Source organism: Buceros rhinoceros, unplaced genomic scaffold, assembly GCF_000710305.1.
Source record: "Buceros rhinoceros silvestris isolate BGI_N320 unplaced genomic scaffold, ASM71030v1 scaffold2772, whole genome shotgun sequence".
Classification (NCBI taxonomy): Eukaryota; Metazoa; Chordata; class Aves; order Bucerotiformes; family Bucerotidae; genus Buceros; species Buceros rhinoceros.
In genome coordinates, this window is record NW_010399285.1 from 29,156 (window position 1) to 40,799 (window position 11,644).

Consider the following 11,644-nt stretch of genomic DNA (forward strand, 5'->3'; position numbering starts at 1 on the left):
TATCACAGATATTGCTGCCTTAGTCCCAGACTACAGTATGACCTTGCCTTTCTTCTATACAGAATTTATGAAGTGCATTGTACAGATAGAAAAGGATGTGGTTGTCTGTTGGACTTGGTGACCCAGGAACTTTCTTCCCAGACCAAATCTTTACCATAACATTATTTTGAATAATTGCTTGTAGCTTGCAAAACAGGCACAGGCACACTCTGTATTCTCCCTATAGTTAATATAGACATTGTACTCAATACTTGGTATAGTCGCTTCCAAATCCCAGTAGGCTTTTCACAGATGTGAAAGGTTGAAAAGCTGAAGCTATGAGGAGGTGATGGTATGCTGCTGTTCCTTATATACTTGTCAGGACTGTTACAGTATTCCATCTAGCCAAAAAGTAACACAGCAATTTCTTAATAATATTTTTCTTACGGGTAGCAGAAGGCTGATCCTTTTAAAATGGTTACTTTTTTTCTGACAAACAATAGGATTATATATATAAAAATGTATATAAATTTTGATTAAATTGGTATTGATGAGTTTGGGTGGTTTTTTGTTTTTTGATCTCCTAGCTGAGTGGTGACACTATTTTCATGTTGGATCAGGTGATGCAAGACACAGTAAAGGTAGCTGCATAATTTAACACCTAACACTTGTCCTCATTTCCAGTTCAGTGCTGGAATAACGCTTCTGAATTTGATGTCTTGAATTTGAGTTGCTTTTTTCGATGCCCTTGTAGGACTTCAGGACTCCACCTGCCTCAGATGTTGCAGTACCAGGAGTTTGAATGCTCGCTCACATTTGAACTGGGCATCCCTACTCGAAAATTGAGAAGAGCTCAGTGAAAGCAGACCTAAGAAGGCAAGGAAGGGAGAGCTAAGCTGGTGGAGGCACGTAGGAATGCGGTTAGGTGTGGGCAGAGAGCCCGTAAAGAAAAGGGGGCAGGTGCTGCCTTGTTCAGCTGCAGCCCTGTCATGGCATTGGTTGGGATCCCAAAACCTGCAAGTGAGAACATCTGCCAGTGGACGCATGTTTGCTGCTCAAAAGCAGTAAGAGAACTGGGACACAGTCCTTTTAACTGCGAACTGCTTCTTTAAGAGTCTAGGGAGATCATGGTGTGAAGTTCATTGTCTTGTATATGAAAGGGTATTTGTGGTGCTTTTTTTTATTAAATAACAAAAGAAAAAAATGATATGGAGTGTTAATTTTATCAAGTGGTGGGGTAGCCAGGTTGAAGAAGGGGAGGAGAAGAAATGGATGAGTCTTTCTATAGCAACTGTTTAGCGTCTGGTACTAATTCATCCACTGTTAATTTTGTTAGTGTTGCAGCTGTCAGATGTTTTGCGAGGACAGATTGTGAGCATAGCTACAGGGCCCTTCTGTTGGTTTTCCACTATGCTGAATATCAGGACTGCAGACTTCTGACTTATCTGGAGACTTACTGACTAACGCAACACTGATGTATTAAGAGGACATAAATTTTATTTCCTTTATTTGTTATGATTGAATAACTTTATTGGTGGAAATAAAGCTTGGATTTGTGTAGCAAGTAAATGTTGCAGCACATAAGTGATGAGTCCAGAAAGTAGTTACAAAATTTAGCTGCTTCAAAACTCCAGCAAATTATTATTCATAGGAGTATTACATTGGTACATTAACATGCAGGAAAAAATACTTGTCTGACCAAGATTTTATTGGTGGTCACAAAGTATACATAGATTTTCCCTTTCCAAGGAGTATTCACGCTTCCTTCCCAGGAGAAGAAAGCAGAACTCAAGCCAGAGGTGGGACTGACAGAATGGAGGTCACACACCGTTAGGATTATTGATTAGTTTTGGAGGAAAACCTAAACAGTGCTTGGAGCATTCTGCATTTATCACTTCTGAGAGGAGATGCTAAGGGAAACTGAGATAGCATTGTACAAGATTCGGGGTGGAGGGGGAGGAAGCAGGATTTTTCTCATTAATTAGGAGTCTTTTTGAGCCTTTTCTTTTAAAATAATATTGCCGTAGAGAAAAATCTCTTTTTAGAAAAGATTCCAACTTGCTTTTTTTTTCTCATGTGACTTTTACCACGCAAAGGTAATAGCAGCAGATAGATATAGCATTGATGGTGTTTTCTTGACCAATTGTGAAAAATTATTTTGTGTCCCTGTCGTGCCTCGCTGACAGTGCTGTGTTGTGTTCAGGAGCTGACAGAGGAGACTGAATCTTCTTCTCTGTTCGGCAGCTGCTGGGAGAAGGCACATCTGTATTTCAGTTAACTTTGTCAGAGTTTCCTTAATTTTAGGAACAAGTTAACAAAGCTGGATGGATGAGGTTTATAAGTGCAAAGTGGAATAATCGTATATATAAGTAATATGCTTTGGCAGGAATCATCCGCACTTCTTCCTGAGTTTTGTGTTCGCTTCTTCCACTCAGGAGGAAGGGAAGATGTGTGCAGCATTTTGGGCAACGCAGGTATTTGCAGTGTGTGTGGCAGTGGTGAACAGTGCTTGTAGATAAAATGAAGGAAAAAAGCAGTTAAGTTTTTATTTCTTTTTTTTTAAATTCAGTTTTTATTTCAGTTATGATAATTTCATTAGGTACATTGGAGGTGTATCCTCAGTAGCAATCTTCATGTTAACCAGAATAGCGTGTTACGAGATAAAGCCAGTTTGGAGCTTTAGGAAGAGGTGGCAAAAACAGGAAGCCTTCATGTCAAGGTGGATTTGAATATTGGGAGTTTAGGCAGGAGAGGATATGAAAAGGAGGCAGGACAGCAAGAGAAGCACAGTAGTGCTTATTTAGCTGCCCTCATAAGAGTTCAAGGAGCTGTCTGTGAAGATGAAAGGCAACAGATTTACAGCTAAGGAAAAAAAAGGTTTTTTTTAACATTTTATAGAGCTAACCTGTGGAATTTGCTGTCACAGAGTGCTGTTGAAAATCTTAGCAGGACTTCAAGGAAGAAAGAAGATTTAGATGTCTATGTAAAGGGAGAGCTTTTTTTTATTTGTAGGAATGCAAGACCTCATGTTTAAAGGCCTTCAATTGGCTATCAGCTAGTAGGAAAAAATTTTCCCAGGCAGGTCTTTCCATTACTTGGTAAAAAGAGCTATATTTTCCCTCTGATGGTCAAGTGGGAAATGGCTCTGTTGCAGCATGTCATCTATTAGGGCCATTCAGAGCTACTTTTAACATGCGGTTTTTGCTAGGTGCCAGAGATCGGGTGCATCGTGAGAAAGTGACAGTGCCTCACTTTCTCTTTTGGGTGAAGGTGAGATAGAAAAAGGTGAAGAAATCAGCCAGCGCATCCAAAGGAGAGCTAAGTGCCATCTATTCATGCCATGAAGATAGGACAGGCATGTCTGGTGTTATTTGTTAGTTATATGTGTGAGCAAGCCCATGTTTCATAGGGTTTTTTCCTATGAAGCACCTTGTGGTAGCAGAACTATTATGACTGTGGGGCAGGTTTGAGATAAGATTAATCATAAGGATTAATCATGCTGTAGGAGTTTGCTCCCTTTTCTCTCATAGTGCTGCATATAACTTGGGATCACTGAGAACAACTGCTTTAGGAAGAACAAATTTTTTCACTCTAGCTATTTTATATTGACAGTGAATAGGTATGTGATAATGCCACTGGGAAAAGTAAGTCCTGTGGATTGTGGTGACTTTTATAAACTGGCCCTTTGCGTGCTTTTTTGGTAACTTCCATTGGTGACTGAGCAGTCTTGAGAGATGAACATCTTCACCTGAAGATAAGCAGTATTTCTTCTCTTGGGCTAACATTAAGTAAACATTTTCCTTTGTTTCTTTGTCGTGTACTGCAGCATTAAAGGGGTTCCTCTGCACTTTACACTACTGGAAAAAATCAAATTGTATGTTCTTTTTTCTGTTTCCAGGAACTTCTTATTGTTTCTTAAGTTTTTCAAGGAATTAGGTGATCTTCTGCTCAGAGATAGCAATTACTGAAAGGATGATTTGGAGAGGTCTTTTATTAGAGACAGTAAAGGTGTGGGAGTTCTGTGCAGTATGAGTGAATGGTTGTAATTGTATCCCAGTTCTGCTTTTGAAGTATAGCTTAATTTCCCTCAAATGAATATAAAATAGGAGTTAAAACTCTCAATGCTTAGAGGACTGTTTTTTCCTTTTAACAATTATGTTATGATGTATTTTTTGTTACTGAAACATTCTAGAAAGTAGATCAGAATGAAAAGTGTTTCTTTAACTGACAGTCAACGATTATAACTGGTCTCCAGATAAGTAACGAGAGGCTAGATAAGTAGTATGCATGTAGATGTCACAGTTGTCCTTCACCACTTATGGCCATTAGCAGGAGTTCAACCTGTTCTGTCATTATCCTGCTGACACTGTACAACAGGTTGTATCGCATTGGCACTGGCTTCCATATGTCAGCACATCTGTGAGCGGTCAACTCAACCAACCATCTTCAAGTCCCTCACTTTCGCCAGCGATCTTGCTTGAAGCATATTTTCAAGGAGACAAGAGCACACATCTTTTAGTTGTCAGATTTCTGTGTGTATCAGCATGGATTAATTCCCCCTTTTTCCCCCTAATGCTGTTTTATAAGTGTTAGAAGTTTCCAGTAAATGCATTGTGTGGTGTGAAATTCCCTCCCTCCTCTTTTGTTATTGTTGGGTTTTTTTGATTTCTTTTGTGGCTTCTCTCCCAAAACAAATGCACTGATCTCAAGTGTTTTTCCACAGATAATTAGAATTATACACAACATTAGATAGTGTGCTATGTCCATGAATGACAGATTAACTATATGTTAAGCAGTGTTAACAGTGACGTCATTTATCAGTCCAAGGAAATAGTTCAAACCTTACCCAGCATCTTTACAGGTTGTTTTCCCTGGCATTTCACTGCTAAAGTGGTAGCTGTTACATTCCCTTCATCCTTCTTGCCATTAAAATTCAAGCATGTAGATTTATTCATGGTTGGAAAAGGATTTAGTTCAAGCACAGAGAAGCCTAAATAATCTTGTCCTTGTAGATGCACTAGTGACCAAGAGAAAGACCAAGAGAAACGAAAAACTGCCATGGCTTTCATTTAAACTAATAAAAATGTGTGGGACATATGAGTAAGCTATTTTCCCTTGAAATATCATCTGAAATTATTATTGTGTGTTCATCGGTGGCAGGTTACACTGCAAACCACAAACAGGAATGAAAGGTGTGGGGGGTCTTTGTTCTGATTTGTATTGAAGATCTGGCTCTCTGAGGTGCGCCTACAGTGAAAAAGACCTCCTGTAACAGTGATGGAGTTTCTGCTTGCTTCTTTGTTAAGTGATTATTAATTTTTCTTCCTTTTTACTGGGACATCTCTTGCAGTGGCCTTGCTTCTGGCCCAGAAAAAAAAATCCCTGTTAGTACCAGGATTCACTGGTAAGGCAAGATTTTGTTTTGGTGCACTGGAGCTATTAATGTGCGTATATTGGAGGAGATAGGCTGGGTATAGTCAGGGATTGTCACTGTCTCAGGAAAACAAGAAATTTCTCATAAATAAAACTAGTGTTAATACCGTGTCTGACAGTTTCTCAGAATTTAACTGGTTTTGGCAACTAGGTTAAAAAAAAATCCCTTCAGATTCCTGGCCATTCAATGAAAGAAACAATGAGAAAAATGTTAGCAAATGGAAAAGTGAAACACTGCGTGAGTGTAAACGTGCATACAGGTACATGTTACTTATTTTTTTAATGTATGTTGAGTATTTTGTTGGATCCAAATAAAGGTTCTGTGCTTTTCAGAATGTAGCAGGTTTTCATAATCAAATGAATTGGGAATAAAACCATCTGATTTTAATAGAAGCAAAAAATTGCATTTTAATAATATTAAACCAAAATATTTAATTTTTAGAGGAGTATTTAAAGTTTAAATTAATTTTTTAATTGAAATTAAATTTTTTGAATTGGAATTAATTTTTTAGATTGACTTGCACACGCAAAAAACCCCATTTGACTTTAAAGAGAACACTTAAAAAAATCACCCACTCTGCTGATTCCAGGTTTTATAGTAAGCCTCATAGTAGAGCAGCATCATTAAATAATTTTTAACTAGTGATACTGTCAACTTCGTGTCAAAAAGTAGCTATAAAATACAAATGTGAAAGTATCGTATTTGTAAATGTCAACGTGTTGTTTTGCATATGCAGGTCCAGATTTATTCCGCTTAATTTTAGGCACTGACCTTAGATATCTTGTCACCTTAGATCCTTCTCCAGTTACATCCCACAGTGTCTCCAGAGAGCAATTCAAAACTGAGACCGTTGTATCACTGGCCAGCCTGTGGCCCAGGGCTGCTGTGCCCTAGCTTGGCACCGTGACATCTTGCCCAGCTTTAAGTTTTGCTGTTGCAGGCATGTTGCATGTCTGATGCATTTCCTGATTGCCTTTAATTTCTCCTATCCATGAGCACAAACTTCCTAGGAAAACCTGAGCAGCTTTAGCATATGAGTGGGAAAGAAACCTCACCTTCAGGAACCCTAGAACAGCTGAAGAGCATGGCTGGGCAAGTGAGATCGTTGTGCCTGGAGAAAGAAAACACTGATATGTATGTATTTACAACTTGATGTACTGGTTAGCCATGGCACATAATCTGAGGCTGAAAATGAAAACTAGCCTGACGTGTTTAATAAAATTGAGTAACAGAGTCAGCGGCTGGTTTTTCCGGCCGCTCCGCCAGTTTGGTAAAATTCCTGTCTGGGTTCTGCTCAGCCAGTTGTCTCCTTGTGCTATGTTTTGGAAGAGGCGCACGTGTTTATACCTGCATGTGCTCTCAGTCTGCAGCAAGAGTCACAGCTACCATTTGGTGGCATTACTGGAAATGCAGAAAACCACCCTTTCAAATCCCGTTTTAGATGAATTGGTCAAAGGCTGAAATTCAAGATCTAAAGGGTAGCTTGCCTGGAAAGATAGATGTGGTTTGGCCAGTAACTTGGCCAGTGCTGGAGATATGTTAATAGTGAATATTTACAGTCTCATTTTGGATTGCCCAATTGCTTATGAGAAGCCTTCTAGCTATGGTTATCTGAGTAAGGGTAACACCTTAAGGATCTATCCGTGTAGTCATAAGTGTATTTTGTAATTTCTGTGTAATCCAAGCCTGCAAAATATGATATTTAGAGTATGTTTAGATGCTGTAAGTAGTGAAAAAAGGGATCTACAGTTTTTGAACAGCAGTGATGGAGACTACTGAATGGCTGTCTTACGAACAGATGCAACATTACCCCAGTGCAGTTGGCTGCAGCATCACTAGTGTAAATAGAAGCGCAGTCCAAAATAAATGGTTTTCCTCTTTTGGGTTATGAAGATCATGCGGATGCTGCTGGTGGTCTAAAAAGACTGAGAAAGAATTGCCTTTCCTTTGGAGCCTTTTTTTTTGTCTGTCCTGCACAGTAAAGCGCAATGGTACAAACTCAGCCAGCACCAGTGTCTCTGCCACATCCTTGGACTGACAATTCAGCTTGTCTCTGCTGGTGCTGTGGCCACTCACCATGAGGAGGACAGCTCAAAGGATAATGTAGTCTGAGGGGACAAGAGTGACACCAGATATGTATTTTCTGAGGCGTGTCGACTGTTTCCTCTGAGACTTTTAATTCCTAGAGATGAAAAGTTTAGAAGTACACTGGTTTTCTTTTTTTTAAAGAAGCTGGTGCAGTGTTTGGTGATTTAGATCTCTGTTTAACCCAAGTAGTCAGTGTGTATTATTCTAGGTTGGCTTGTAGTCTGGGAATTTCAGACAGTCATTTGGGTTTGCACATCCAAAAGGGATGCAGAAGCAGTATCTTTTTCAGCTGCAGCTCTAATGCTAATTTTTAGCTCATGTGGATCTCAAAAACAAACCAAGGCCCGCCTCCGTCATTCAACTTTATTGTAAGAGGGAGGGCTGTGGCACACAGTTACACAAGAAAACCCCTCACAAGACATTACCTTTATTTCTTCAATGCTTGTCTCACAAACAAAATCGCAGCTGGAGAGCTGCAGCCTCGAGACTTTCTCCTGCAGAGCACTTCATGGGCTCAGCCCGAGATGCTGCTCGCTGCTCTCTTGGGGATGGCCAGGAAAACCCCCGCAGGGTGGGACCATGCAGGAATGATTCTGATGGTCTTGGAACTGGTGTATCTGCTACCCGTGCTTACAGATGAGGCATGGCAATGAGACTTTAAAAGATCACAGAATCACAGAATCATCTGGTTGGAAAGACCTTTAAGGTCATTGAGTCCAACCGTTCACCCTGCACTGCCAGGGTCCCTAAACCGTGTCCCTCAGCACCACAAGTGTTACCAAGTATTTCAAAGTTTGGATGGGATGAACCTCACTACACCCCATCTTCTAAACTTGATTAGTGCGAGGAAAGAGCATTGTATCCAGCTATTCAGATCAGTAGAGTCGATGAGTGATGATAGAAAATGTAGTGATACTAAATCACAGTAACAGGGTGGATCGCTTATGATCTTCCCTGAGTTGTCCAGATAACTTGTTCTTGGTGCACTCAGGAATTGCAAAAAATTTGTAATGTTTTTGTATTCAATATGCAGTGGGAGCAAAATATTTTATATACTTGGTTGTTTTGATTGTGACTAAGGAAGGTTCCTTTGAATTAGTGCAGAAAACCCGTGAAATTTGAACCTCTGCCATCTCAGATTTTTTTTCTCCTGACAAAACCAGTTGAGTTTACAATTCTCATAAGCAGCTTTGAGGCTGGGGAATCAGACAGTGTGTAGCTCACTTTTAACCTGCCTTTGCAAACCTGATAGTTTTTGGAATCTGGATTCAAATGTATTGTCTCAATCAAAACAACTGTGAAGAGATTGTCTCACGGGATTTGGGCTTTTTCCCTTTTAGGTGTGAGGCTGCATTTTGTTTGCCTCTGTAAATACTTAATAATAGGAATTTAATATGAATTTCAGATGTCGAACTATTGCAGTTTGGTAGACTATAAAACAGGAGTTGGATGTGGGTGTTGTGCAAGTGGATAAAAATTCAGGATGCTAAAACGTCCTTTTAAAACATTAACTCTTCCTACCCAAAAAAAACCAACCCCAAACCTTGGCTTTTCTGATTAGAAATTCTCTCAGAATACAGATCCTATATTTAGAGCATTTATTGCCAATATATGTTGTATTAGTTGAAGTAATTTGGCATAAATGAGTAACTGAATACAGTATAAATTACATATATCAGGATATCATAATATTATAATTTTCTCTTAAGTTTTCTTACTAGCATTTGAAATTCTACGCTATGTGTTGTTTCCCATCTTACTTGTTGACTGTTCACTCAGTTCAGTAAGCTGCTGATCACTGGTTTGACTGTGGAGCCTTTCGGAAGAGATGGTTATACATACTTCTGTTTAAGAAGAAATCTTATTTGGATTCTGACCCACTGTTTTTGTTTGTTTTTTTGATGCATAGCCTTGTGACTTTCATTTCAAGATCATCTTTTTCTAGTTGAGATTATAACGCTGTTTCTGGTTTACTATATATGGACTATTTATGCACATTTGAGATTTCTGCTTGATAGAGAGTAGGGTGAGATAGCAGGGGAAGTTAAGCACTTTGAAAATCTTCTTTCTCTCTCCTCCATCACATTGGGAATGTTTGGCGATACAGAAGTACTAGCGTGGTCTGTCAGGAAAGTGCTGCTCGCATGGATGAAACTCTACTGGCAAAGCTGTATTTTAGCCAAGACATCCCCCAATAGGTTTAAAATGCCACCCAGGTGAGAGTGCAGCCTTGTGGGTGTAATTACAACCACACCAGGAGCTTCCTAGAGCCCATTTTTGCACCCATTTGTACCTCGGCATCCAGCAAGAGTGGGATGTAGACTTTGTCTCATTAAGAACATCCCAATGTAAATCTAAATTCCATACCGCTTCTTTCCTAGGGCTCCTCGATTTAAGGGGTTCCAGCAGCAGGACAGCCAGGAGCTTCTGCACTATCTGTTAGATGCGATGAGGATTGAAGAAACAAAGGTAACGTCTTTGTGTGTGGTTTTTAAAGAACTTACTTGACTGTGTGGTAAACTACTAGTCATTGCGTCAACGTTCTTCACGTTCCCAATGTTTTAAAGATGTACTTAATGGAGTAGAAATGGCTATTTTTGTTATCTTGAGATAAAGACTTTTTTGAAAGAGGTTTTAATTATGTTCAAGTTGATAGGTTAAAATTGCTGATTGGTATAAAAGTTTCAGTCAGCAGTAGAAAAAGCATAGTAGGTAGGTCTGAATTGTTTGGAATTTAGGAATCTGAATCGTTTGCCTTTATTAAAAAATATAAAAAGACCAAAAAAAGAATTCTGAGGAGTCAAGAAAGTAGAAGTAGAACCTCTGATCTAGCTGGCAAAGTGCATTTTAAAGCTTTGGGACAGAAATTAGCAGCTCCTAGCCATGGGCCTGCCTGTAATTTTCATTGAAATCTTCAGTAATAGCATTCATAAAATCTTGCAAAGTTTCTTGTATCTTGTGAAGAACTACCTATTTTATAAAAAAGGTGCCACTTGTCATTATTTAAAATCCACTTCTAAGTATGCTAAATATATGATCAGTTATATTATATTAGAAATGTCCCTGAGTGGTTTTTCTCATGTTTCTTTGTTATTTTTGCCTCCCACATTGTTGAATACAAGAAAGTGCATGTTTGCTTGCTCAAACTATTTTGACCATATGTGATTTCATCTTGCCTGACTTAGTCTTGGAACCTTCTTTTCAGATGATATTTTGGTAAATAGCCTTTTCTAAGTCTCATCAAAAGGAGGCCCTTAAATCTCATCCTGACCAGTGTATTTCCTCTTCCCTGTCATTTGGTAATGTGATGGATGTCATGATCCTGAGCTGAATTATCATGGTCATGAGATATAAAGCTGTGTCTGAGCCCAGTTCCTGGCACTGGAGTAGTGCTGAATGAATTCCCATCCTATCAGAATGTTAATATCTATTGGTCTTGTCAGCAGTATACTTGATTATAAGCAGAACAAGGAGAAAGAGCTAGATCTTGGCTTTGTCACGCTTACAAAATAAGGTGTTGAACAGGGCATGCAACAGCAGCAGCTTAGTTAAAAAACAGTTGTCATGTTTTTGCAGTAGAGGAAAACTTTATTTTGTTGTTTGTTGATTTTCATGTAATAAAACATGGAAACTATATTTGCTTCACAAGCGAGGATTCACCAAAAGCAGGATTATTACAACTAAACAGCTTCTCCAGCAGCTGAGTGACTGCACTTTTCCGTCAAGTCAGTCTCCTGTTTCACCAGTGAATGTGCTCTCATTATGACAACTTGTATTTTTATTTGCCTTTTGAATCATTTGTCATTAGAGAGTGGTGACAGCTACAGTAGCTACCACAAAAGGATAATGGAAGATGGTGAGAATTCTAAGTGACCTTTTGGGCAGTTTCTGCCTCCCCATCACCCCATCACCAGGCAGGGAGAGGTTGGTCCCACCCTGCCCTGCTGCCCTAATGGTGCATTATTGCAGATGCATCTGTATCACCTCGGGCTGCTCCGCCATGGACTGTGCCAGGAAAAGCTCTCTCTCTCTCTCTCTGTTTCGTTAGTTATCCCATGTTTCAGGTCTGTAGATGGTGGGACACATGGCGCACGTCAGGCCCGTGGTGCTTGCTGGCCACGGTGCTGGCTGGACACAGGCAGG

General features: G+C 39.5%; 1 protein-coding gene across 1 annotated transcript in view; it reads left to right on the plus strand.

Annotated features, from left to right (window-relative positions):
- USP45 (ubiquitin specific peptidase 45) overlaps positions 1–11,644 on the plus strand; it is a 46,863-nt gene that overhangs the window by 20,582 nt on the left and 14,637 nt on the right. The window contains exon 8 of the mRNA XM_010131383.1: positions 9,883–9,970. Within this exon, the coding sequence (XP_010129685.1) occupies positions 9,883–9,970 (88 nt within the window). The remainder of the gene's footprint in view (positions 1–9,882; positions 9,971–11,644) is intronic.